This window comes from Furipterus horrens, unplaced genomic scaffold (assembly GCF_987537825.1).
Source record: "Furipterus horrens unplaced genomic scaffold, mFurHor1.1.pri manual_scaffold_7, whole genome shotgun sequence".
NCBI classification, from domain to species: Eukaryota; Metazoa; Chordata; class Mammalia; order Chiroptera; family Furipteridae; genus Furipterus; species Furipterus horrens.
The window spans coordinates 126,957,910-126,982,020 of NW_028327177.1; the positions used below are offsets into that span (position 1 = coordinate 126,957,910).

General features: G+C 36.8%; 1 protein-coding gene across 3 annotated transcripts in view; it reads left to right on the plus strand.

Moving 5' to 3' along the window:
* Positions 1-20,803, plus strand: part of CMC1 (C-X9-C motif containing 1) — a 60,254-nt gene extending 39,451 nt beyond the window's left edge. For 2 of the 3 annotated variants that reach the window (XM_090284414.1, XM_090284416.1), the window contains 2 exons: positions 15,992-16,082; positions 20,547-20,803. In XM_090284414.1, coding sequence (XP_090140540.1) covers positions 15,992-16,082; positions 20,547-20,667 — 212 coding nt within the window. In that variant the 3' untranslated portion in view covers positions 20,668-20,803. Of the gene's footprint in view, positions 1-11,167; positions 11,231-15,991; positions 16,083-20,546 lie in introns of all 3 variants that reach the window. The other variant, XM_090284415.1, reaches the window with a different exon arrangement.
* The last annotated feature ends 3,308 nt before the right edge of the window (positions 20,804-24,111 follow it).

Consider the following 24,111-nt stretch of genomic DNA (forward strand, 5'->3'; position numbering starts at 1 on the left):
ACCTCAGACATCCTTGGGACTCTGAATTGGGATTAACGCTGATGTTATTTGCTATATAACAAGTCACCCCAAAACTTAGTGGCTGAAAACAGCACACATTTATTATCTCACCATTTCTGTGGGTCAGGAATCCACCATGGTGTAGCTGGGTTCTCTAAGGTGTTGGCTCAGGGTCTGCAGTCTCATCTGAGCCCTTGACTGGGGAAGGGTCTGCTTCCAAGCTCACTCCATGCTTGTTGGCAGCATTCAGTGCCCCGTGATGTGTTGTACCGACAGTCTCAGTTCCTGGCTGGCTGTGGGCCAGAGGCCACCCTCCGGTCCTTACCATGTGGGCCTCTCCCATGTGTGGCAGTTTTCTTCATCAAAGCACGAAAGCCATATTCATGAATTAGAAGGAAATCCCCAGGTTTAACCCACCTTCAAGGGGAGTGGTTTACCTGAGGGTGTGGATACCAGAAGGCTGGGATCATTCCAGACCATCCTGGAAGCTGCCTATCACACCTTGGTTTTCTCTCTGTTTGCATTAACTTTTTAAAAAAATTTCCTCTACATTTACTATAAAGTCTTGTTTGCATTTTAGCTGTCTATTCTGTTTTTTATATATTTCTAATGTATTTACTTTGCACAGTTATGGATTTGTTTAGGTCTTCAGGAAATATGTTTGTGTTCATTGACATATAAAACAGAGGACTGACTTCTTAGTGCATGACAGATCACTTCTGGATTTGTTATGCCAAAGCATTAGCCAGTACTCAGTTCCCTCTCACCCAGGGAATAAGTTTTATTCAAAATGAAGGTTGGGTTAGTTAACTTATTTCTTCATTCTTTGTTACCCAGGTAGAAGTTGCAGAGATGCTTAGTTTATATTATTGTCTTTTTAGAAAAACAAGAAACTTCAGGAGTTGAGAATGCTGTTGGCATTCTTCATTACCTTAGAAATACCCTTAGTGATTAATGTTTTTCAATGGATTTATTTTAATCTGAGTACCTTTTTTTGTGTTAAGATTTTAACTCCAATTTTGTATTTGTCTTTAGTCTTTACTTCATTTAGTCACTTCTTAAAATTAGACCTGTCTGGTTTCCACAAGAGTGACTTAATTGGCATTAGTAACTATGCCTTCTTTTTGGTAGTTGGAGTAGCCACCCTTAATTGTGTGTAGGAGTCCGGCTTTGGAAATTTAGTCTTATCTGCAGTTATTCTTCCTTCAAGTTCATTTTCCTTATAAATATTTGTGATCAGTCTTATAGAACTAGAAAGTAAAATATTTGTATTATGCTGTCATTGGGTATCTAAATGATGTTATTGATTATTTCACCTCTAGTCCCCGCCCCCCCAAATTCTCCTCAATGGGACCTACCTTGACAACCCTACGTAAAATGTAATCCAATATCTCCACTCTCCCATAATCCCTTTGACCTCTCTCCCCTTTTTCCTATAACTCTTACCACATTCTAACATACTGTACAATACCTTGTTTCTTGTCTGTCTCTTTCTTTTGAATAAGCTTTACAGGGGTGGATCCTGGTTTGTGTTACTCACCTCAAGTACCTGGAACAGTAAGTATTTAACAAGAGAATGAATTACATATATGTTGTTTGGGTTTTTTTGTTTTTTGTTTTTTCTTTTGTTGAGGGGAAGAACTAGCATGCACTAGGCCAGTGGCTTTCAAAATTTCTTTTCAACTGGCCTATGGTAAGAGATTTTAAAGTACAACCCCATGTACACATACATATGCATTTTGTGTGTACGTATGCATTTTATAGATGAAATGCACAGTGTACTTTTATATTTCCTATTCTCTTTCATTTTTTAAAAACAAATGTTGGCAATATAAAATTTCATGATCCACGTAAGAGTTGCAGCCTGCCACAAAAAAATTTTAATGTAAGTAGAACTCATCTTTCCCTTTGTCTTTTGCGGCTGTTTGGAAGTGTTTTGATTTCTGATTTAATTTGAGAGTACTTACAACATTTATTTTTCACGTCTGCTATGAGAAATTGATTCTTTCAAAGACTGTGGATCAGTTGTTTAGTAAAAATGAACTTAATTTGTAATATGGGCAGTTTCTCCCAATTGTGTTTGCTTAAGTTTGGGCTCATTTCTTATTGATGGAGGAAGAGCTCCTTCCCAATATATTGGAGCAAGTAATTAGGAGACAGAAATGAAACTGCAGCGGGGATAAAAGGCAGCCATCAGATTCATTTTGATATTGAATAATATCCATGACCAAGTGGGTTGGGAACAGATTGTTAGAAATCTCAATTCATCTCTCCCCCTAGCTGTTATAAGACCTAACAGGCCAGGAATTATGCATATATTCAATTAACTAGAAAGTGACAGATAACTCCCATGAAAAATGTAATGATGAGACTTCTTAAATTGTTGGTTGATTATTATTGTAACTGTACCATATTTTATACTAATATTAGGAAACCTAAGAAATAAATTCTATTTGACAGAAAAAAATTATGATTCTCTAGTTTTAAAGTTTGTACATTTTGAGAAAGCTCTTTTTAGCTTAAAGTCAGCAAAGCAGCTGCTGTTTGAATTTACTTTGTAAAACACTGAATTATTCATTTCCATAAACAAAACTTCCCTAGTAATTATTTAGCATTAATTTATTTCTCTTTATTTTGATCAATCCTGTTGACATTCTATTTTAAAATTAAAAATATTCTTTGTAGAACCTAACAAATAAGACTGTGACAACCACTTTCTCTACTTTCTTAGTTCTTAGGACAAAATTTTAAAATCCTTTTTTTAGTTTTTATATTTTAAATATTTTAATTAATTTTGTTATTGTAATGAAAGTTAGTAATAAACTATTACAGAAGTGAAGTTCTTACTTAGCAGTGTCTTATGAGTAGCTTCTTATTGACCTGTAAGACTTTGCCATAATGCTTTATGAATGATTATAATTAACAGCTGGTATATTGGATTGTGACCGTGTAAAATTATTAGAAATATTTAAAGTATTTATTTCATCATTTGTACTCACAGGTTGATTAATAGACATTTAGTAGAGAAAAAAGGTAAAGATAGTTTTTTGTACATTTCTTGAGATTCTTTCATTCATCTTTCCAAAAGTGGGAAGAGTCCCTTACATCTGTGCTGCCTTCCCAACAGCCCCCCTTCAGCGTGCCTCCTTGGGCGGTCAGTCTTCCTGCCCTGTGATATTTGTTGTCATTTCCCCGTAATTGCTGTTTTGTTTTGTGTTGTTAATGTTAAGTGTGTCATTGCTTTGCTGTTCCATTGGAGACTTTTGAATAATGTAATATTGGAGGAAAAGAAACCACTTTATTTTATAAAGTAGCATCCATTCAAATAAAGCTTTTGTACCTCACATGCTTCTTGGAACATACATTTAGGGAGGTTTAGTAACAGATATAATACATTCAGTGTGGGCTTAAAAGAAATCTGTACTTTTAGTTGAAGGTCCATTTTGATCCCTTGTTGTAGGTTCCTGAGAGGAAGTGAATGTACAACATCCATCATGACTGATGCTTCACAGGACTCTGGAAGGTGTGAGGCCTGGGCAGTAGAGACTGGGGAATTAGAGATGGGCACTTCTCCATTTAATCCCTCTGCTTCTACGGTTGCGTGCTATTTAGAATTATTACGAGACTTCTGCTTTAGGAGTTGCCAAGTGAGTGATAGTAGTTTTTGATGGAATAACCGCATGTGCGTCACTATCTTTGAACTCGAGTGTTCAGGAAAGCCTTTCAGGCGGATGGCACAGAGCATCAGCTCTCAGCTGGGAGCCGTTCTGTGGACATACTTTTTTTTTCCTTTGTGCAGTGTCTTAGAAAACGAAGTTAGCTAAACTTTAAAATTACAAGATTTTACATAAAACAAAAACTCCAGCTTTCAAAAATATAAATTCATTTCTGCAAGGCAAACGATTATCTGCAATAAAGCAACAGCTGCTCCTTTAAACATGGAGCATATGCACTGGTTGTTAGTCTTTGTGCTTGCACTGTTATTTTTATATATATTTGTATACATGTGTAAATATTCATTATACATTAGAAAAATATTTATATGTAAACATTATATAATATAAACTATATAGAGAAATATATTTTTAATATATAAACATATTCAGGGTGGCAAAAAGTAGGTTTACAGTTGCTTGTATGGAAATTAATACAATAGCTAATAAATAGTAATACAGGAATGAACTTTCACATACTCAAAACTGTAAACCTACTTTTGTCCCACTCTGTATAATGTATATATATTAGAGAAATATTTTCTAAACATATGCTTCAGTCATAAGTAAGAAAATCAAACCGAGATGTCTGTGTGGTTCAAGAAAAATAGTGTGTAATCTTTCATGAAAGTAAAGAATATCCTTTTATGTCTAACACGTAAATGGCCCACCTTCCAAACTGCGTAGGTGGTCCCAGCCTCAGCTGTTACAAGTCTTTGGAGAGTATCATATCCTAACAAATTTTAATTTTTATGCCTTTAGCTATGGTTTTTAACTAACTTCTAGGCAGTTTCTCATAGGTTATAAATTTTGAAAATCTATATTTCTAGATTCTTGTTTTCTCATATTTTTTTTCTGTAAAGTGGTATATCTAAGACACCAGGAAAATCATATCTGAGGTAAATTATACCTCTGAATTATTTAGTACATAGTAGTAAGCTACTTTGTGAAGTTTAAAAATAATATGTGGTAAATATATATTTCATGTTATATCTATATATAAAGTTTTTTATATTATATAAAATATATAATGCACAGTGTTTGATACACACTACTCTAAATTGTATTACTTTCAATTCTAATAGTACAGTTAGCTGTGATTTTCTTTCTTAAATATATTATATAATATCTGAAAATGTTCTGTTCTTTTCATCTGAGTTACTGAGTTTGCTAACAAACAAAACAATACTTGGTATTGAATTAATCCAACAAATAATTTAGCTTTACTCCTCTCTTCCGTCTTAAATTTGAAGGGAGTTAAGGAATGAAAGAGATGGAAAATCTATTTCATGTTCTCTTTAGTAAGAGTTACAGATATGGAAGCATTTTGTTATTTTAGGATTCACTAAGTTTTACGTGCTCAGCAAAGATGGGTCAGTATGTCCTGCTTTTTCTGGAAAAGTCATATAATTTGGTTGTTTTAGGTATGTCCCTGCTTTTTGGAGGTGGCAGTTGTGGAAAGAGCATGATTTAAAAGGAACTGTTTCTTTGCCCACTTTATAAATATCTGTGCCTGAAATAAGACTCTTCTCTTCAAGTAATCAATCTAATAAAACCGTATTCCTAAGCACTTGAGCTGATAAATAGTGAGGTTTGTTTTAAAGAAGTCAAGTTTATTTTATGTCAATTTTCTATTTGCCCTGTATAAGATATATTTAATTACTTTATTCCATCTCTGTGTTCAAATTAATCAGATCCTGCTGTATATTGGTGTTCAAATTAGAATAATTCTTTAATCAACTGTGTTATCCATGCCATGGTAGACTAGAATGGAAAAGCTACTCTTGGCATATTGAAGATGTGTGCATTTTATTTTCTATTGTAATTTAAAAGTAAAATCAGAAATATTGATTTCTACTTGACTGGAGAGATGATTTAGTTTGAATATCAGTCTGATCTTAATCAAGTGAGAATTAATTGAGTTGGAGGTATTAGATATTCAGTGATGTTAACTGAACCATGATCAATCTAGAGAGCAGCTTTCTTTTGTACTATGTTGGAATTATCAAATAGCTCATGCACTATAATGTAAAATAATCTTTTCATGTTCATCCTTCTACCTTCTTGTCTCATTATGTGCACCACTAAATTTATTCTATATACAGACTAATCTTTAAAGTAGCAAGCTAATAAATCACAATTTAATAGAAAATTAAAAGCATAATAATTTTGTCATAAAATGCTATTGCTGTCAGAATTTTATAATGATATATCTTCTAGAGTCTAATTTTAAAACCTCTGGTTTTCATGTATACACGGGACTTTGAAAAAAATCTTAGTTTTACTATTTTTTATGTTAACATTGTAAGAATAAAGTGAGCACTACAGAATTGTTTTAATGTTTATTTCCAGAAATAAAAATAGAGTCTGTAGCATTATCTTGGTCTGAAATGTGGCATGGGCTTTTCATTTATTTTAAGAGTGTGATAGCAATATCATAAGTGTTGTGAAAATATAAATGGTGAGATAACACCTCCATAGGACTTGCTCTTAAGTAGTAAAATTGTAAAGTCTTTAAATAAACTGCAGCCAGAACTGAAAGGATCAATTTGCCTTGTTAACTAGGGATACTACACTTATTAAATGTCTAATTAAATTTAGCATAACATGTCTTTTATTCTCTTTTTTTTTTCTCTTTAACACTGAGAATTGGACATTTATTAGCAAGGTAGTACAAGTTATCATAGTCAGATTTCTTCTATTTTGGCAGTTGGTGTGACCATGTTAAATGAAAAAAAACAAAAAAACCAATAGCATGACTTTTGATGGTGTCATTTCGTCTTGGAAGAGTGCTTTTCACTTGGCCTGAGTATAATGGGAATAGTAGGATCTCTATAGTTGTGTATTTTATGAAAAGGAGTGTCCAGATTTGTATTTGAGAACAATTAGAATTTAACGAAATTAAGCCATACATGGAGAAATATCCCTAGAGTGTGATGAGTGGATGGATGTTCTTAGTGAGATGGAGAGGGATTTCCCTCACACCCCAGTTGTTGCTGAGCAGCAGTTCAGGGGGAAAGGGCTTGTTCAGGAAAAAAAAAAAATTCAAGGACATGACTTTTCACTCTGCTCATCAAAGCCAAAGCTCTTCTTATTTGGACTCTCTACTCTCCCCTCTCCTCCACCAAAGCTACTACTTAAAAACAACAACAACAACACTTTCTAATATTGGCACACGCACAGACTACCAAAACACAAAACACATGCTTCTTCAATTCTTATTCCTAAAACCCCGTTTTCCTCCGCTGAGACAACCACAGGTACCAGTTTTCTTACATACTCTTTCTTCTACAGCCGTTTTCTGCGTACATAGCCATTGATCTCTCTCTCTAGATGCATGCACACACACATATGCACACCTGTATGTGTGTGTTGTAAACGGAAATGGTAACATGCTGTTCATAGCTATTTTCTGTTTAAGTCCTTTTCAGTGTACTTTATTTTTAGCGGCTGCATAGTATTCTGTGGTATGGTGTTTGTTCTTTGGTTGTGAGAATGACTGTGTTAGGTTAAAAGAAAGCCGGTAAGTGTCTTTTTAATGGTGTCAACGGCTATTTTTTACTTAATGTAAAAATATTTTTTGCTTCAGCTAAGAGAAGACAGGATGAAGAATGGCTGGTAATAGTCATTCTCTTAATGATTCCCAATGTCTTTAAAGAAAGACGTAGCCATAGTTATTTTTATATTTGAGTTGCCTACTGTGTTTGGGTTTGAAGAGTTTACCACCTTTATGGATGCTGTTTTTTACGGCTCATGCCAAGCTGTTTCAAATCCTTTCTGGATCAAAGCAAGGTGTTAAATACATAAATCTGCAAACCAGAAGACTATGAGGAGGGTGGTCCTGGTTGTATCAATAGTCTGGAAACCACATCCAATTAGGGGGAGGGAGCAGCATTCACACTGGTTCTGATCCAAGAGAAGGAAAAATAAAAGAATATTATTTACTGTAGTATTTGATGAGGAGGCAGCATTAGACTTACTGTAGTTTTCTGCAGTCTGTAAACCCCTTACCCCAAGACAGACCGACAGACAGACAGACACACACACACACACGCACGCGCGCCTGCATGCGGACTGACTTCCTTGTGAGATGAGGATTTTTCTCTGACCACAAGTTTAAACAATGAGATAGATTACGAAGGACTTTCTGAATTGACTAAGAGATTAGATTAAATGGCCTCTAAGGTCCTTCCCACTATGACCAGTTTTATCCCACAGGCCCAGAACAAGGCAGCTGGTCTTTTTGAATGATGGTTAATGGTCACTGTTGTCCTGGCCTTATCCCCAGACTAGGCTGTAAAATCACTTGCAAGCATGAAGAAAAGTACAGCGGGATAGTTTATTGTTTGCATCATTAAAATCATTGCTTTGCCTTTTGTGTGATCCTACATGTTGTTATGGAATGGGAGAGGGCGGATCACCCACTAGGAGATGGCAAGGAAGCCCAGAGGCTGTGTGTTCAAAAATGCCGGTTCCTTTGTTGGCTGCTGTGATCAGTACTTTAGAAGCAGTCGGGGGTTGAGGGACAAACAGGGAACATGTAACAAAAATGTGTAAACCGAACTCATTGACTTATATTTCTCTTGCTTTGTCACTTTCTAAATCCTCCTCCTCTGTCACTATTAGTAATACTTATGGATTCTACTACTTGGGGAGCCTTATGACATCCTTTACATCTTTTTTAAAAAGATGGGTTGATTTGGTCCTTTCCTTGGCTCATTAGCCTGTGTCTGTCTTTCACGTTCTGGTAGCACTTAAAATCTGATGTATAAAATTTAGCATTTTTATTATTTACTTCTTGGAGAATCCACTTTCTAATGTGTAATATCCTTATTTTAAATATTAAAGTATTTGACAGATATTCTGAAAAATGGATGTAGAACCAGAGAGGGAGGTATCTGATGTTATTTTTTAGATTATTGCTAAATAACAATAAGCTGTAGCTTAATTTTTCCTGTGGTAGTGATAGGACGTATAGAGTCTTCCCCACTCACTGCCCAGGTCTCTGTTGTGACCTCATGTGAGATAACTGGTCTGGAGTAAGTCTAGTCTGTGGGCAAAGAAATTTCTGCGAGGCGTGGAGGTTTTCTTGTGTTCTTCTGGAAAGGAGTAAGTGGGAGTTGATAGTATTTTCAAGTAGTTTTCTGGAATTAAAAAAGTCCTGGTTCTAGGCCAGTCTGTGCCCCAGTGTGTAGGATCTTGGGAATGTGATATAACCTACTTAAAACTCAGTTTCCTCATCTAACAAATGAAGACAATATTAGTGTTTGTCTGATAGCATTTTTGTAGAATTCACGTGAACCAATAAACATAAAGTACTCAGTGTAGTTCTTGGTATATAACAAATACTCAGTATATTTTAGTTCCCATTATCATTTGGTTCTTACTACTGTTATAACGCCTTTAAATACCTTATAAAAAATTATGAAGTAACATGGCAAAATGGAGGGAAAAAAAGACCATCTGAAATAAAACAAGTGTCTCCTAATGGAGAAATGAATTAAAAACCATTTTAGACCTCGCTCAAGATAAATGGGTCATTGCTTTTTGATTTTCCATAAAGATAAATAATTTCTGTTCCAAGTGCTACCTACTAAGTGCTCCTTGTCAGACTCAGATTTTATTCCCATTAAACTTACATTCTAATAAACGGAAATAATGAATGTGAGTATCCCCCTCAAACTTTTAAATTTATGTTAAAGCTGCAAAATATTTTTTTTTGTAAGTTTTATTCTTGAAAGAGTCAGTGTCCTTTGAATCCAACTAACTGTTCATTATGAACCCGAAACATATCTGTCTTGTAAATACTGGCTCCACATTTCAGATGCATATCTAGGATGGTCTAGTTTACCATCCTGGTTTTTCTTGTACTTGTATCCTTAAGATGCAATATTTTTGAAAACACTCATGGCTACTGATTTTATTGAAGAGGATGGCCATTGTTTTTGCTCCATGATTTTAAAACATTTTTATTTTTAGACTCATACATGCCATAAGTATAATTTTCTTCTAATCGTCATTGTTTATACGCCTGTTTTTGGTGTTTGGATCAAGTACATTTCAGCATACAACTGTCATAAAAGATGGAAAAACCCTGCCATATATTCTTTAGCACAGTGGGATAGTATAGGATGTTGTTACATAGTGCTGCATGAAAAGGCCCTTCTGCTGAGTGACTGATGGGATGAGAATATATTTTATTTTTGTCCTTCAAAATATATTATCAGTTTCTGATTTTGCGAAAGTTCATCTAGGATATTGTCATCTGGAGATTCATAGTCTGTGATTTGCTTATACAGTCAATTTCGCCATCATTAGAGTTTAGAGAACTGCCATTGGTTTCTTTGCATTGATCTTCTGATTCATCTAATAATTGTGAAACATCTTTTTGTCAGTTCTCTTTTTTCACTCTAAGTAGTGTATGAATTTACCATTGCTGCTGTGACAAATTGTAAATGTTTAGTAGCTTAAACAACACAAATGTATTATATTACTGTTCTGTAATTCGGAAGTGTGACACATCTTACCAGGCTAAAACCAAGATGCCAACAGAACTGTGTTCCTTTCTGGAGGCTCTATGGAAAGGTCTGTTTCTTTGCCCTTTTCAGCTTCTAGAGGCCTGCCTTAACAAAGCAGTTAAGACAAAATACCATAAACTGGATGGCTAATAAACAACACAGCTACAGTTCAGGAGGCCGGACGTTCTCGAGTAGGGTGCTAGCACTGGTGGTAAGAGACATCTTTCAGGTTGTGCACTGCTGACTCCTTGTAGCCTTACATGATGGAGAACAGAGAAAGGAAGCAAGCTGTCTCATAAGGACACTGATCCCATTCCTGAGTGCTCCACCTTTGTGACTTTATCTAATCCAAATTACCTCCCAAAGGCCCTGCCTCCTAATACCATCCCATGGTGGGGAAGTGGGGGACACAGACATTCAGTCTATAACAAGGACCCCCAATTTTTGGATCGTGTCCCCTGTTTTCATCTTTAAAGCCAACAAGATAATATCTCTCTGACCATGCTTCTAACATCACATCTCTTCCTCTTTTTTCTTCTACGTCCCTCTTCCACTTTAAGTTCCCTTGTGATTGTTTTAGGCCCACCCAGATAATTTAGGATAATATCCATATTTTAATGTCAAGTTGATTAGCAACCTTAATTCCCCTTTGCCATGTAACTTAACATAGTCACAGGTTCCAGAGATGAGAACTTGAACATCTTTGCGGGCTATTATTCTAAGTAACAGAGAGAGTAAAAAACAAAACAAAACAAAACTTAATATTCAACTGTATTCAAGGAAAGCAAAAAACAGAAACAAAAGGACTACTTTTATATATTCATGAACAATGATGTAATACATTAGGCAGCCATAAGAAAACTGATTTAATCATGATTTATTTCACTGTCGCATCATTTTTCCAGGTGATTCTCTCATTTTATTTTTGTATTCTAGACGTTTTTACCATAGTTGGGAATAATTGACGAGTCATGAAACAGTTCCTACGAGGTTGTTGTGGTAAGATGTTCAAGATGTAGGAAAAATGAGATCATTAAGAGTCTATATTGTATCTTAGCTTGACACAAAGATCCAGTGAACTTATGTGATAACTGCAATATAAAATGAGTTTTATTACAAAATATGTCAATTTTCTTTGAGCTTTTTTTTTTGGAAGTCCTCTAAGAAAGATAAGTAAAATAATGAAATATCATCCTTACAATAGTTAAAAAATGAAATATTTCCAGTTGGACCTCTTCTTAAACATTAAGGTAACAGCATGATTTGGTCATTTCCCATCTACAGTATTTTAATTTTACCTTTGGAAACTGAAACATTTTTAAAGGTGTGAGTGTAGTGAAGAAGCCACTGTTTCAATTCGTGTCTTATAAAAAGATGCTGTCATTTCTGCATGCTATGTTTTTCTACTTGCATGATTAATTTTATACATCCCTTGAAAACTGTGGAATTTTGTTGTTGTTAGGATGTTTGCTGGCAAATACTCACTGATACACTTTTTTTCAGCCAAACTGAACTTGTCCTAATTAGCTTCTCATCCAATCTGGAATTATTTCTAATTCTTGGCTTTGTCTGGAGTCGAATTGGATTGAATTCTTTCCAAAAGTCAAACTACTGTGACTCAAAGCTTGCAGAGATCTACAGTTTCGTTACCCTCATATATGGTATAAGTGAATCACATAGAGTTAGAGCTGTTTATAGAATCTACTGCATGAACTTGATGAGATACTGTTCATGCCATCAGGTATAGGGAATAATGTGCTTTGTGGCCTTGTGGCCTTGGTTTGCTTCAGCTGCATAGTCATTAGCAGGAAGAAGACAAACTGCTGTCTTCAGTGTCTCTGCCTTGGTCCAGGCCTTTGTCACACTCGTCACTGCATTTGGAACTGGTGAGCTCAGAACTAAGGGTGACCTCCTGTTGTCTTCAGGCACTTTTTACTTCGCAGCTTCCAGAAGGGAGGATGATTGCTGAGAGCAGACAGCACTTAGGCACTGTCTACAGGGACCTGACATCAGACTGTTCACTGCAGAAACCTTCACTTAAAGAGAGCTTTTCCTGAGAAAAAACGAGTTTTACACTCAGCTTTATATTACAAATTTAAAACTGCAGAAAAGTCTTACTAAAAGTCAGCTGCTACCTAGGCCCTCCCCAAATTGTATCATTTTCAGTTTTATATTTTAAAAATCTCTTATGATTCAAGAACTGGTCAAAAGAGTTTTTACGCATTGTTTAAAGTATGTATCTCTCTTTATTCTTATTCAGTTCCATAGAAGCAGTTTCATGTTATGATTTCTAGTTGTAGAGTTAATGATATATTATGAACAAAAGGTGATTTTAAAATCTTCCCTACAACATGCCATTAATAAGCAAGGCCTCCTAAAATGTTTTTCATTTAGATTAAATTGCTGTTCTAGAGTTAAAGGTAACACCATTAAGATGATGGTGAAGTCACAGAAATATTACACTTAAGCTTATATGTTAAAATTCTAAATAATATGGTATCCAAATATATACTTGCTTTTTATAATACAGCTGGAAAAAATAGGTACTCTATAAATAGTTTACTGATTAAGGTGATAAAAGTATTAGAAAGTTAGAAATGAGTGCTGTGTCTAAAGAGGTTCTGTAAAAATGAATAAGTTTGGGATTTTTAAAAAGTCATAAATTAGTGGAGATATAAATGGAGTGGGTCTAGTCAAAGACATGAAACTTTGGGGATTATGTCTTTTAATTTGATATGTTTTTAAAGTGTCATTTCTCCTTGAATGCTTTAGTTGTAACTGCATGACTGACTGCGTGCGTTTGCAAAGGAATGTTTCTTAAACCTGAGTAAATGAAAAGTGTGTAAGATCAAGTGCCCAGTATTTCTATTTCCACGCATAGTTGCTCCATAAATACTTATCCTTAGATTCATTAAGAACTTTATTCTTGGGGTTTATTGAAATACTAAAATATAATAAAAGTTCCATAAACTGACCTAATAGCAATTTAAACCATTTGTTTCTGTTACTGCTTTTATACAGAAGTTTTCCCAAAGGTTTTTAAAAAATATATCAACTGGAAATTTTATAGGCTATTTGTACTTAATGACAATGTGATTATTTTACCTATTATCTAAAACTAAAGTTAGGAGAAGGCTTTATCTCTTTCCATTTTTCATAGGTATACTTGACCCAAATTTTATTATACTTAAAGAATGTTTTTACCAATAGCTTATTACGTAGTATTAAGTGAGGTTTTTTTCAGAGAAATGAGGGTTTATGAAAGAAACTCACGTGTTCTCGATATTTTAAAGAAAAAACATCTTGAATTCTTTAAGTACTTTTTAAAAAAAGTTTGGAATAACTTTTAGTAATCTCTCTACTCACAATATTCATTTGCATTACTGTAAGATATACTTAAGTGAATGAAATTTTATTTTTAGAGTTTTTAAATGGTAATTAAAGTTAAATTATATAGGTGTACAAAGCTTTTTAATACCTAACGTAATATTGAAAGGCGCAATTTAAATTGGACTTGTTTCAGAATACCAATTTAGAAATCAGTTGGCAGTATTAGCAACATCATTATTATATGACTGTATGCTAATATGGTATGAAAGAAAGATCCTCATTAAAATCTTGTTGCTAAACAAGTGACAAAAAACCTACAAACAGCTTGAGGCTTCAGGCCAGTCACAGTTATTCCTGAAGAGATTTGGACAAGTGTGAAAATATGTAGACTGTGCCTTTATTGGGATCAAAACACATAAATGGTCTCTTGCATTAATTCCCTACTAAGGGCATTTCTGTTTTTAGGAAAAGAAATCTTAAAATGATGCCATGCCTGAGCATTCTATTGTGAATTTCTCAGTGTAAAAATATTGGGTTTGTTAAATTTGGAAAGTGGACATTTGATGATAGCCATTGTGTTTGTGTTTTCCAGAAAATTACTGGGGTTTGGTCAACTAGGATATTCCATTAGGCAAATTCTTTCTTCTAGACATAGACTGAGTGAACCGGTCTGAAGTAGGTGTGTGAGATTACAGGAAGGATAAGGTGGTGCCTGGGACCAGCCCATGGCTCTTCACCCCTATCATCATGGCAGTTCACGACAGGAATTCCTTAGCCATATTTAGTCACTTCTGGGTTAGCTTGATGTACATTTTCCCTTTGGGAATTGCTTATGTCTTAATTTTTATTTGGAACTAGAATTCTTCTAGGAAGGTAGATTTTAATGTGCTACAAATAGGAAAATTAACATGTAGGAATGCTAATGACATTCCAGAGTGAAAGTTTTTGATAGCCATGATCTCTGCTGATAATGAGCGGATTGTATGTCAGCTTTGCCTTTTTGAGTTGTAGGGAGTCCTTAGGCGAGGACACAAAAGATACTCCCTTGGTCTGATTTGGCCTATGTGTCCAGCTCATCTGCACAGAGAGGAGTGGAAACATCTGTAGTTGGAATAAAGAGAATACCTGAATGGTTTCAGGTATCAGAGCACAGTTGGCGGGACTTCTGAGACCAGTGAACAAGGGGCTAAAGGAAGCTAGTCCTGTGTATGTTTGAAGTGGAGCATTACATGTCGCCCATAATTTAATGTGACCAGACACATGGAATTATTTACATCAAAGTCATTTCCTGCATCTATTGCCTTTGTTCTTATTCTACCACTTATCCTTCAAAGTTTGCAGGCTCTTGTCCCAGCAAAGCCCCTCTAGTGAGGTTTTATGCATTTAACAATCTCAATCTTTTCCAGTTTGCTTGTGGTTTAAAGATATTTTTGTTACCTATTATATGTCTTCATAGAGACTCCTGAAATTACCTGCTTACTTTAAAATAATTATAAACTATATTCCTTAGTAACTGGAAGGGTAACACATAGATCAAAGATCTTAACTTTGTATTAAAGGAGTTATAAAAGATATTCAGAAAAAGTTATTATTTTTTTTGCCTACCACTTCTTTGTGAGGATGATAGCATAATTTAAGATCTGACATGGAAATGGATGGTAACTTATAGGAGATACATGAGACTAGAATTGGCAAAGCCTGGAATGAGTGGTCATGAGGACCAGCATAGTTCAGGAGAGCTGGTGAACGTGGTAGGGAGCCAAGCCCACGCTGTCCTGTGGAAAGGATAAGGGAGAACTGAGTCTGACCCTGAGACCATGTAAGAAAAACGAGGTGGCCCAGCTGTGGGTAGGTTCTGGCACCAGGCTTTTCTGAGCTGGTGGTCCTGAGAAGGCAGGATACCAGAGGGACTAGTATAGTTTCAAAGGCAAACTACCAGAATGGAGATTTGACAGAAAGCCATTTGAATTTTTTCTGGGGCATCTAAGCGTAGACTCAAGAATGGAGTAGGAGCCCTGTTACCAGAAGTTAAGGCAATGTGGCGAGTTTGTCTGAAAGAAAGGAGGTGCCTTAAAAGCCACCAAGAGAAGACATGCAGAGACCGCACGTCGTGGGAACAGCTCCTCTTTTCTTCTTAATCATTACTTATAGAATATACTTTTTCTCTATTAGCCCATCTGTTTCCATGAAGACTCCTCACCCTTTCTTGGAGGTCCTCTCCCTCTTTCCAAGTCTCATTCTCTATTTCCACCAAGTAAATGGAACTCACCTCATTCCCCTTTTTGTTTGTGTACATGTCTTTGTCTTTGGTGGAACATGCGCAATGCGCCAAGCACAGTCTAGGCGATAGATGTTAAGTTATATTTCAGAGCTGTCAGAAATTGTGTTGGTTTAATTATGAGTCATTTTTTCCCAACTTTTTAATTTCAGATTTTACTGAATGTTGCAAGGAGTCTGGAATCCTTATGGTAGTAAAATGCCGGAAAGAAAATTCTGCATTAAAAGAATGTCTAACCTCTTAGTAAGTAGTTACCTAAGTGTTTGTGATTCTCTGTGTAAGTATGTGTAGATATGAAGTAGGTAAGAATATGTTATTTAATTCATTCAATGTAATGTATTCTGTACTTCCTCCCCCAAACCAAATCCACCATTTTTTTCGCTGAGTCTAAGATTTCAATTTGTTAAAGTTTGTTCTAAAAAAGCAACACTTATGGAGGGTCTCTTTAGGTTATGTGGGTCAGCATTGTGTCTGATTAAATATATAAGGTCAGTTAACAAAGACATGCTTTTTCATGTGATTTAACCAATTTCTTTTCATGAACATGTTGATCTATAGAATATATTATAGATGGGTTTGTAGTTCTCTCTTCTAAAGGTAAGGTACTGAATTGACTATCTCTAAGACCTTTGCCAGTCTTGCATTTTTTAAAAAATATATTTTATTGATTATGCTGTTAGAGGTGTCCCATTTTCTTTTCCCTGTGCTCCCCTCCACCCTGTGACTCCCCCTTCCTCCAGTTGTCCCCCCCTTAGTCCATGCCCATTGGTTGTGCTTATAGCTCTTCTCAACATCTTCCTGTCTACTCCACTCCCTCCTACTATGCTTTATTTTTATTTTTATTTTTTATTTTTAAATTATATTTTATTGGTTATATTGTTACAATAATTCCAATTTTTTCCCCTTTGCTTCCCTCCACCCAGCACCCCCCCTCCAGCAATCCCCCACCAAATCCATGCCCATGGTTCGTACATACAAGCTCTCCCGCTTCACCCTTTCATATATTCTTCTTCTTCTTTTTAATAAATAAATGATTAATTATTTTAACAATAAAAAATAACAGTCCCTCCCTCGCAGATATTAAGACCCTTTATAATCTTATAAAGAACAATGGGCGAAGGTCTCATACTCCAGTCTAGCTGCTTCAGGCTAGACATGGTCGTCGTCCCACCTACCCTTGGGTCCAGAAATCCCTAGTAAGAGTGGTGGTGTGGAGGGGAGGGTGGCCTTCCCACATGGGGAAGGATCGTGCAGACTCCAGGTCAGTTGGCTGTCTCTGGTCAACGGCGTGCTTGGTTTAACAGGCTGGCATCCTTGTTGTATTCTGGGGGCAACAGATTTGGCAAAAGGGTTAAAGGACATCATTCAATTCATAACTACTAGATGACAAAAGGCAGGGATGAATTTTTCAATGTCCCACATTAGGGGAAAAAAAAGGGGGGGGGGCTTTTTTGGAGGAAGGTGTGCCAGGCACATCTCACCTGTCCAAAACCCTTTTGCCCGTTATACTTAGTTTGGGCTGTGGGAAATATTTTAGGTTTCCCCCCTCTCAGACCTCTGGGCCCTTTCGGTCCAAGCCATTAGGATAGAAAAGAGGAACCAGTTTTAAAGTGAAGCCCACTGACCACCCCATTCTTCACCAACCCAGCCACTTAGTTCAATCAAACCATTGAGTCTCAGGAGGCAGCGATGCAGATAGGATTAAGTGATGCCTATATGTACAGATAATCACTCAGGTATGAGATCATAGGCTTATGCCCTTTGAAAACAGAAAACACATGTTAATTTATGTAATATAACCTACAAACCAGTCTCTAAGTCTGTAAGACTGTCTTATTGGAAAGACACCTGTACCATCACCCTCCCTGCCCCCCTTCTCGCTCCCTGCTAATCTCCCCCCAGTATGTCCCCCATACCTATAATTCTTTTTCCCCTCTTGTTGCCTACTTAGTGTGCCTTTGTTTCGATTCCCTAACTTCTGTTGTTGGTGGTTGTGATACATTTTTCATTTTAATGTTCATAGTTTTGATCCTCCTTCTTCTAAACAAGTCCCTTTAACATCTCATATAATAGTGGTTTGGATCTAATGAACTCCTTCAGTTTTACTTTGTCCTGGAAGAACTTTCTCTGCCCTTCTATTCTGAATGACAGCTTTGCCGGATAGAGTAATCGTGGTTGTAGGTTTTTGCTTTTCATTACTTTGAATATTTCTTGCCAGTCCCTTCTTGCCTGTAGAGTCTCCTTTGAGAAATCAGCTGATAGTTTAATTGGGACCCCTTTGTACATAATTCTCTTCTTCTCTCTTGCTGCTTTTAAGATTCTCTCTTTATCTTTAATTTTTGACATTTTGATTATAATTTGTCTTGGTGTGGTTCTCCCTGGGTCCAGTTTTTTTGGAACTCTCTGTGCTTCCTGGACCTGTAAGTCTATTTCCTTCCCCAAGTTAGGGAAGTTCTGCTTCATTATTTTTTCACTTAGTTTTTCAATTTCTAGTTCTTCTTCTTCACCCTCTGGCAATCCTATGATTCGGATGTTGGCCCGCTTATAACTGTCCCAGACGTTTCTGAGCCTCTCCTCATATTCCTCAGTTTTTGTTTCCTCTTTCTGCACTGGTTGACTGTTCCTTCCTTATGTTCTGATTTATTGACTTGATCCCTGGTTTTCATTTCCTCACCATTTGTCTCGTAATTATTTTTGTTCATTTCAGTAGGACTAGCCTTCATTCCTTCGCTGTCTTGATTAAGTCCCTCTGTTAGGTCTGTAAGCTGCCTTATGACTATAGCTCTGAACTGAGCCTCAGAAAGGTTTTCTATTGTTTATTGGTTATGTCCCGTATTTGCTTTTTGGTTAGCTGCATGATTGGTATTTCAATCATTAATTCTGCCATTCTGACCGTTTTGTTTATCTTTCCTTCTTGGGCGGGACGCTGTCACACCTCCTACGCTATATTGGGTGAAGCCACGTGTACTTGTCACAACCTGGCGAGCCTTCTCACCACACTGTGGTGCTTGCGTGGGGGTGGGGGGGTGGGGGTCCAAGATGGATTCCTGCTGTTACTCTCCGCTGAGAGACCAGGAGCCTCCTCCTCCGTCCCCACGCCCTCTGGGCCTCACAGTCCGAGACAATGGGGGTCTGCCTTCCCCGGTGTTGGAATTGCGAGCTGACGGGTCTGGTCTGTAGCCAGGGCTGGTTCCCGGGCGCTTCTCCTCCCCTTAAATATGGGTGTCTGTGCTTACTAGGTCCCGCTGCTTGTCACTGTAGCTGCTGCCTCCAGCACAGCTCAGTCTCTCAGCCGCAGCTTCACCCCTCCTACCCGTCCGGATGAGTAGCACTGGTTTATAACTTCTTATGTTGCACTTCCATGTAGCTTTATTTTCTGGAACTTCTGGTTACTTCTTGTTTTGCGGTAGTTGTATTCCTTCTTAGTTGTGGAGGGAGACAGAGTGTGTCCGTCTAGGCCTCCATCTTGGCCGGAAGTGTCTGCTTTTTTTTAAAAATTAATATAATTTAACTCCTAGTAAGGTTTCAGTAAATCAAAAGGACACAAAGGTAAAGTTAGCTCTTTGAAGTTAAAGTTTTAAATCTTAAATATCATGTTCACTGATAGTTTGTAGTTCCTTGAATCTTAAAAGTAAAAATATGCCAAGTTCTTTGAATGCAGGAGCTTTCTGCTGAATTCCACAGGTTTTCTTATCCACATTATTGACACAGTATTGCAGAATACTTTCGTAAGTCCAGAACTGAAGTCAGCTCCTTTTACTTCTGTATTACATGTCTTTGTGAATTATACGGTTGCCTGGTATCTTCCGTCTCCTAACTCTAAATTGATTTTTTTCCTGTTGATTTCATTTCCTAAGTCTACCCCTGATCTATTTCCTCCTTTTCATCACAGCTGCTGCTCCTTTGGCCTAGGCCCTCATCATTTCTGTCTGATAATATATATTGGATATCCTGCCTCTAACTTTGCTGCCCCATTTTTGCCTGCCACATGCTTGCTGCCGGATTCATTTAAGACACAAAGTGGACCTTACAGTTGCTCTCTTAACAGTGCCCCATCAACTACAGGACAGATTTTAACTTTTTACTGTGGCACAAATGCACCATCATGGCTTGGTTCTTGCCCTTACTAGCTTCATCTCGGGCCCTTTGTCCTGTGTGAGTAACCATAGTGGTTCCAATTTACTTGCCATTCTTTAAGCATCACAATTTTCCCTCATCTTTTGCCTTTGCACATGTGCCTTCTATAGGGATTTCTGGTGGTCCTTCCCCCTTTCCCACTCTTCCCTGTGTTCCCGTGGTGCTGGTCCCTACCTCTGTCATAGATAGCACTTTTTATACTTGTAATTTATTCTTGACCTGTCTGCTCTATAATACATGGGCTCCTTGAGGATAGACACTGCTTCTCACTGCTACATCTCATTGGGATAATGCTATTCAAAAAGAACCATTAGACTTTTAATTTTTTTCCCTTTAATTAGTTTGGTAGTCTTTTACACTGAGTTTATGGCCAGTACCAAAAGTCTTCTTTTCAAAAAATATTTTAAAATTTCAGTTGCAGTCAACATTCAGTATTATATTAGTTTCAGTTTTTAAAATCTTCTAAAGGTTGTGCCTAGTGAACTGGATGTCTGAATGTTATTAAAGTTAGCATATATTAAATACTTATAAAGTGATTCACTTGAAAAGATGTTCATTTCTTTCTTGTAGTTATAATGATCCTGCCTTTTATGAAGAATGCAAAATGGAATACCTGAAGGAGAGGGAAGAATTCAGAAAAACTGGAATTCCTGTCAAGAAAAGGATACAGAAGCTTCCAACAAGCATGTAGGCAAATATTCAAATGATAGTAACTATTCCTGGAAATCACAATGACCTAAAATGCTGGACTCAAGGAAGTGTTTGCCTTATCCTGAATTACGGAAATATTAATCTTACCTGAAATAAAGACTTTTTAAAAATTTTAAGGTTTATTAAATGGGATAGTAGTAAATAGTGAAATGGGATATGGTTTGCCTGGTCATTATGGATTTTTCAAAAAGTTCTCCACAACTATAGTTCTGTAACAGTCATACTGACTTTTAGGGATCTATAGAGATCTTACCTTACTCTGTCAATGTAGACTAATGGCTAATCCTGGGGACCAGAGTAACTACAGGAAAGCAGAAATGAACAACCTTCAAAGGTGTTTAAATAATCAGGCAGTATAGCAGAGTGGTTATGAACCAGACTCCTTCCTGGTTCTCCACTTTTTAGCTATACAGCTGTGGAAATGTCTCATACAGTTATTGTGAGGATTAAGTATTTTAGGTAAACGCTCTTTAATGGTTATTGTTATTATTAGTACTAAAGAATTATTTGGAAATATACATGGTAGATAAGTACTTAAAATGAGTTAATTTTAAAGATTTTTTAATGAAAAATTTTCTAAATGTATTACTACTTTCCTTGACCTGTTATTTTGGCTACTGAAAATACTTGAATCTTTTTAAAAAATGTTTTCTTTATAAACATAAATGACCGTTTTAACATAGTAATGGTTTTAGGAGCTAATGTAAACATTTTATGTCCCATTGCAATAATTTGGTTCCAGATTGAGGTTTTATAAGTTGCTATTTTTTCATTGCAATGTTTCCAGGTAAGTAAGTTTTATATATGTTTACAGTTCTCACTAAAATCACAAATAAGAGATTACTAGGACAGGATTTCATTTTGTCCCCAATCCTATGAAATACATCTGATTTTTTTTAATGGACTTAAAGCAAGCAAAGAGGACCCTAAAGAACCAACGGCACGTTCAAGTTCCACACTTTTCTCTTTGGTAAGCCACTCAAATCAAAGAACTAGTTTACTCTCATTTAAAACCCAAAGAAGCTACATTTTCCCAGGGCACAGATCAAAAGGAGGGAGACTATTAGAGCAGACAAAAGCAAAACAAATATAGTAACCTAGAGGTTACATAGCATAGGGGTAAGAGAGCCTATATTCCTGTTGACCTTTTTGGTATTGGCACAATTCCTACAGCACGGGACCTTAATTTTTGTTTTTAGTTACTCAAAAGGCAAAATATTTACTTTTAAAAGCTAATCAAATATATAATCTGTAGTCATTTTATAATTTTGATTAGAATCACGGGGGCCAAATTCAATTTTATGTGGCTAATTACCGGTAATTTATGTAAAGGTATCAACTTTCTTTATAGGTATTAGATAGTGTCAATAACTCCATCCTTTTATTCTGTTAAAAACTGAACTCATAGCTTTTAGAATATCCATGCCTGTCCACTCAAGTCTACTTCTCCAACTGGTGTATCTGGCTCAGTTGTCTTGCTTGTTCATTTGTGTCTCTGCTGATAATTTTTTTAAGTGACAATCCAGATTTTCTACCCTGTAAGTTCTACTTTCTCCAAGTAGTCTTTCTGGACTGATTTTCACATGACTCAGTCCTTAGTTCTATGAAAGTCTGAATTTCCCCCCCTTTTGGTTTTCTAAATGTTTCCCATAGCTATGTCCCTGTTCTGCTTATGAATTAGGTTCCATTTTGGCAGACCCTGTTTCCTTTTAGACAAGATCAAAATTTTGTTTTAGCTAATAAGGGGATCAAGAGGAAGGAATCAGTGGCATTTTTCTTGTTAGCTGTGTTCTCTTCATTGTTACGGATGTGTAGAATTGAGATGTTATAAAAATCTAAAGATTAAGAAGTTTTCAAGAGAAGCCCCTGTGGAGCAGGTTTATAAACGACAGATGAACTGTTTTCTCATCTCCTTGAATTTTACTTAGAACAGATGATCATAAAGTATATATTAAAAATTTATGGCTGGGTATAAATAATTTTTGGTTAATCTTTTTTTTTATTTTTTAAGTATATTTTATTATGTTGTTACAGTTCCAATTTTTCCCCCTTTGCTCCCCTCTGCCCAGTACCCCCTTCCCTCCAGCAATCCCACCCCATTTAGTTCATGTCCATGGGTCGTGCATATAAGTTCTTTGGCTCCACCCTTTCCTGTATTATTCTTAACACCCCTGTCTATTTTGTACCAACCAATTATGCTTCTTAGTCCCTGCACCATTTCCCCATTTCTTCCACTTCCCCCTCCCAGCTGATAACCTTCCAAATGATCCCCATACCTATGACTCTGTTCCTATTCTGGTTTGCTTAGTTGGATTTTGTTTTTATTTTTTAAATTCATTTGTTGATAGTTGTGAATTTGTTGTCATTTTAGTGTTCATAGTTTTGATGTTCTTTTTCTTAAGTCCCTTTGCTATTTCATATAATAAGGGCTTGGTGATGATGAACTCCTTTAGCTTCACCTTGTCTGGGAAGCACTTCATCTGCCCTTCCATTCCAAACAATAGCTTAGTTGGATAGAGCAATCTTGATTGTCAGTTGCTTTTCATCACATTGAATACTGCTTGCCAGTCCCTTCCTGCCTGCAAAGTGTCCTGAGAAACCAGCTGATAGTCCTATAGGCACCCCCCTGTAGGCCACTCTGCCTCTCTCTTGCTGCCCCCAGGACTCTGTCTTTATCTTTCACCTTTGGCATCTCAATCATGATGCATCCTGGTGTGGTCCCTTCTGGGTCCAGCTTACCCGGGACCCTCCGTGCTTCCCAGACCTGTATGTCCATCTCCTTCACAAAATTTGGGAAGTTTTCCTCATTTTTTTCAATTCTTGCTTACTCATTTTGCACTGTTTGACTGTGTTTTTCTTCCTTATGTTCCAAATCATTGATTTGAACCCTGGTTTCCTTTCCTTGACCATTGGTTTTGTGTAGATTTTCCTTTCACTTAGCACAGCCTTCACGTCTTCTCTTACGTGTTTGCTGTACTCAAGAATATCTGTCAAGCCTGTGAGCATCTTTATCACCAGTGTTTTGAATTCTTCACGTTAGATTGTCTGTCTCCTTGTCGCTTAGTTCTCCCACAGGAACCTTGATCCGTTTCCCCTTTTGGGCCATACTTCTGTCTCCTCATTCTGACAGGCTCCTGTGTTTGTTTGCCTTCCACGTCCCAGGTAGAGCTGTCGTTCCTGTTACATTCTAAGGGGTGGAGCCTTAGGGATCATAAGTACAGGGTGACCTGTTTCACCACATTGTGGCTTGTATATGGGGGAGGGGTCCAAGAGGGAACAATGCCATCTTCCCAGCACTCGCTCCTTTTCCAGGCACCTCTCCCACTTCCGCACCACCCTGGTAGTTTTTCCCAGAGTGAGTGGGTCTGCGGAGGCTCTAGGACCATGGAGGCCTTTTAAACAAGCAGACTCTGCTGAGACCAGC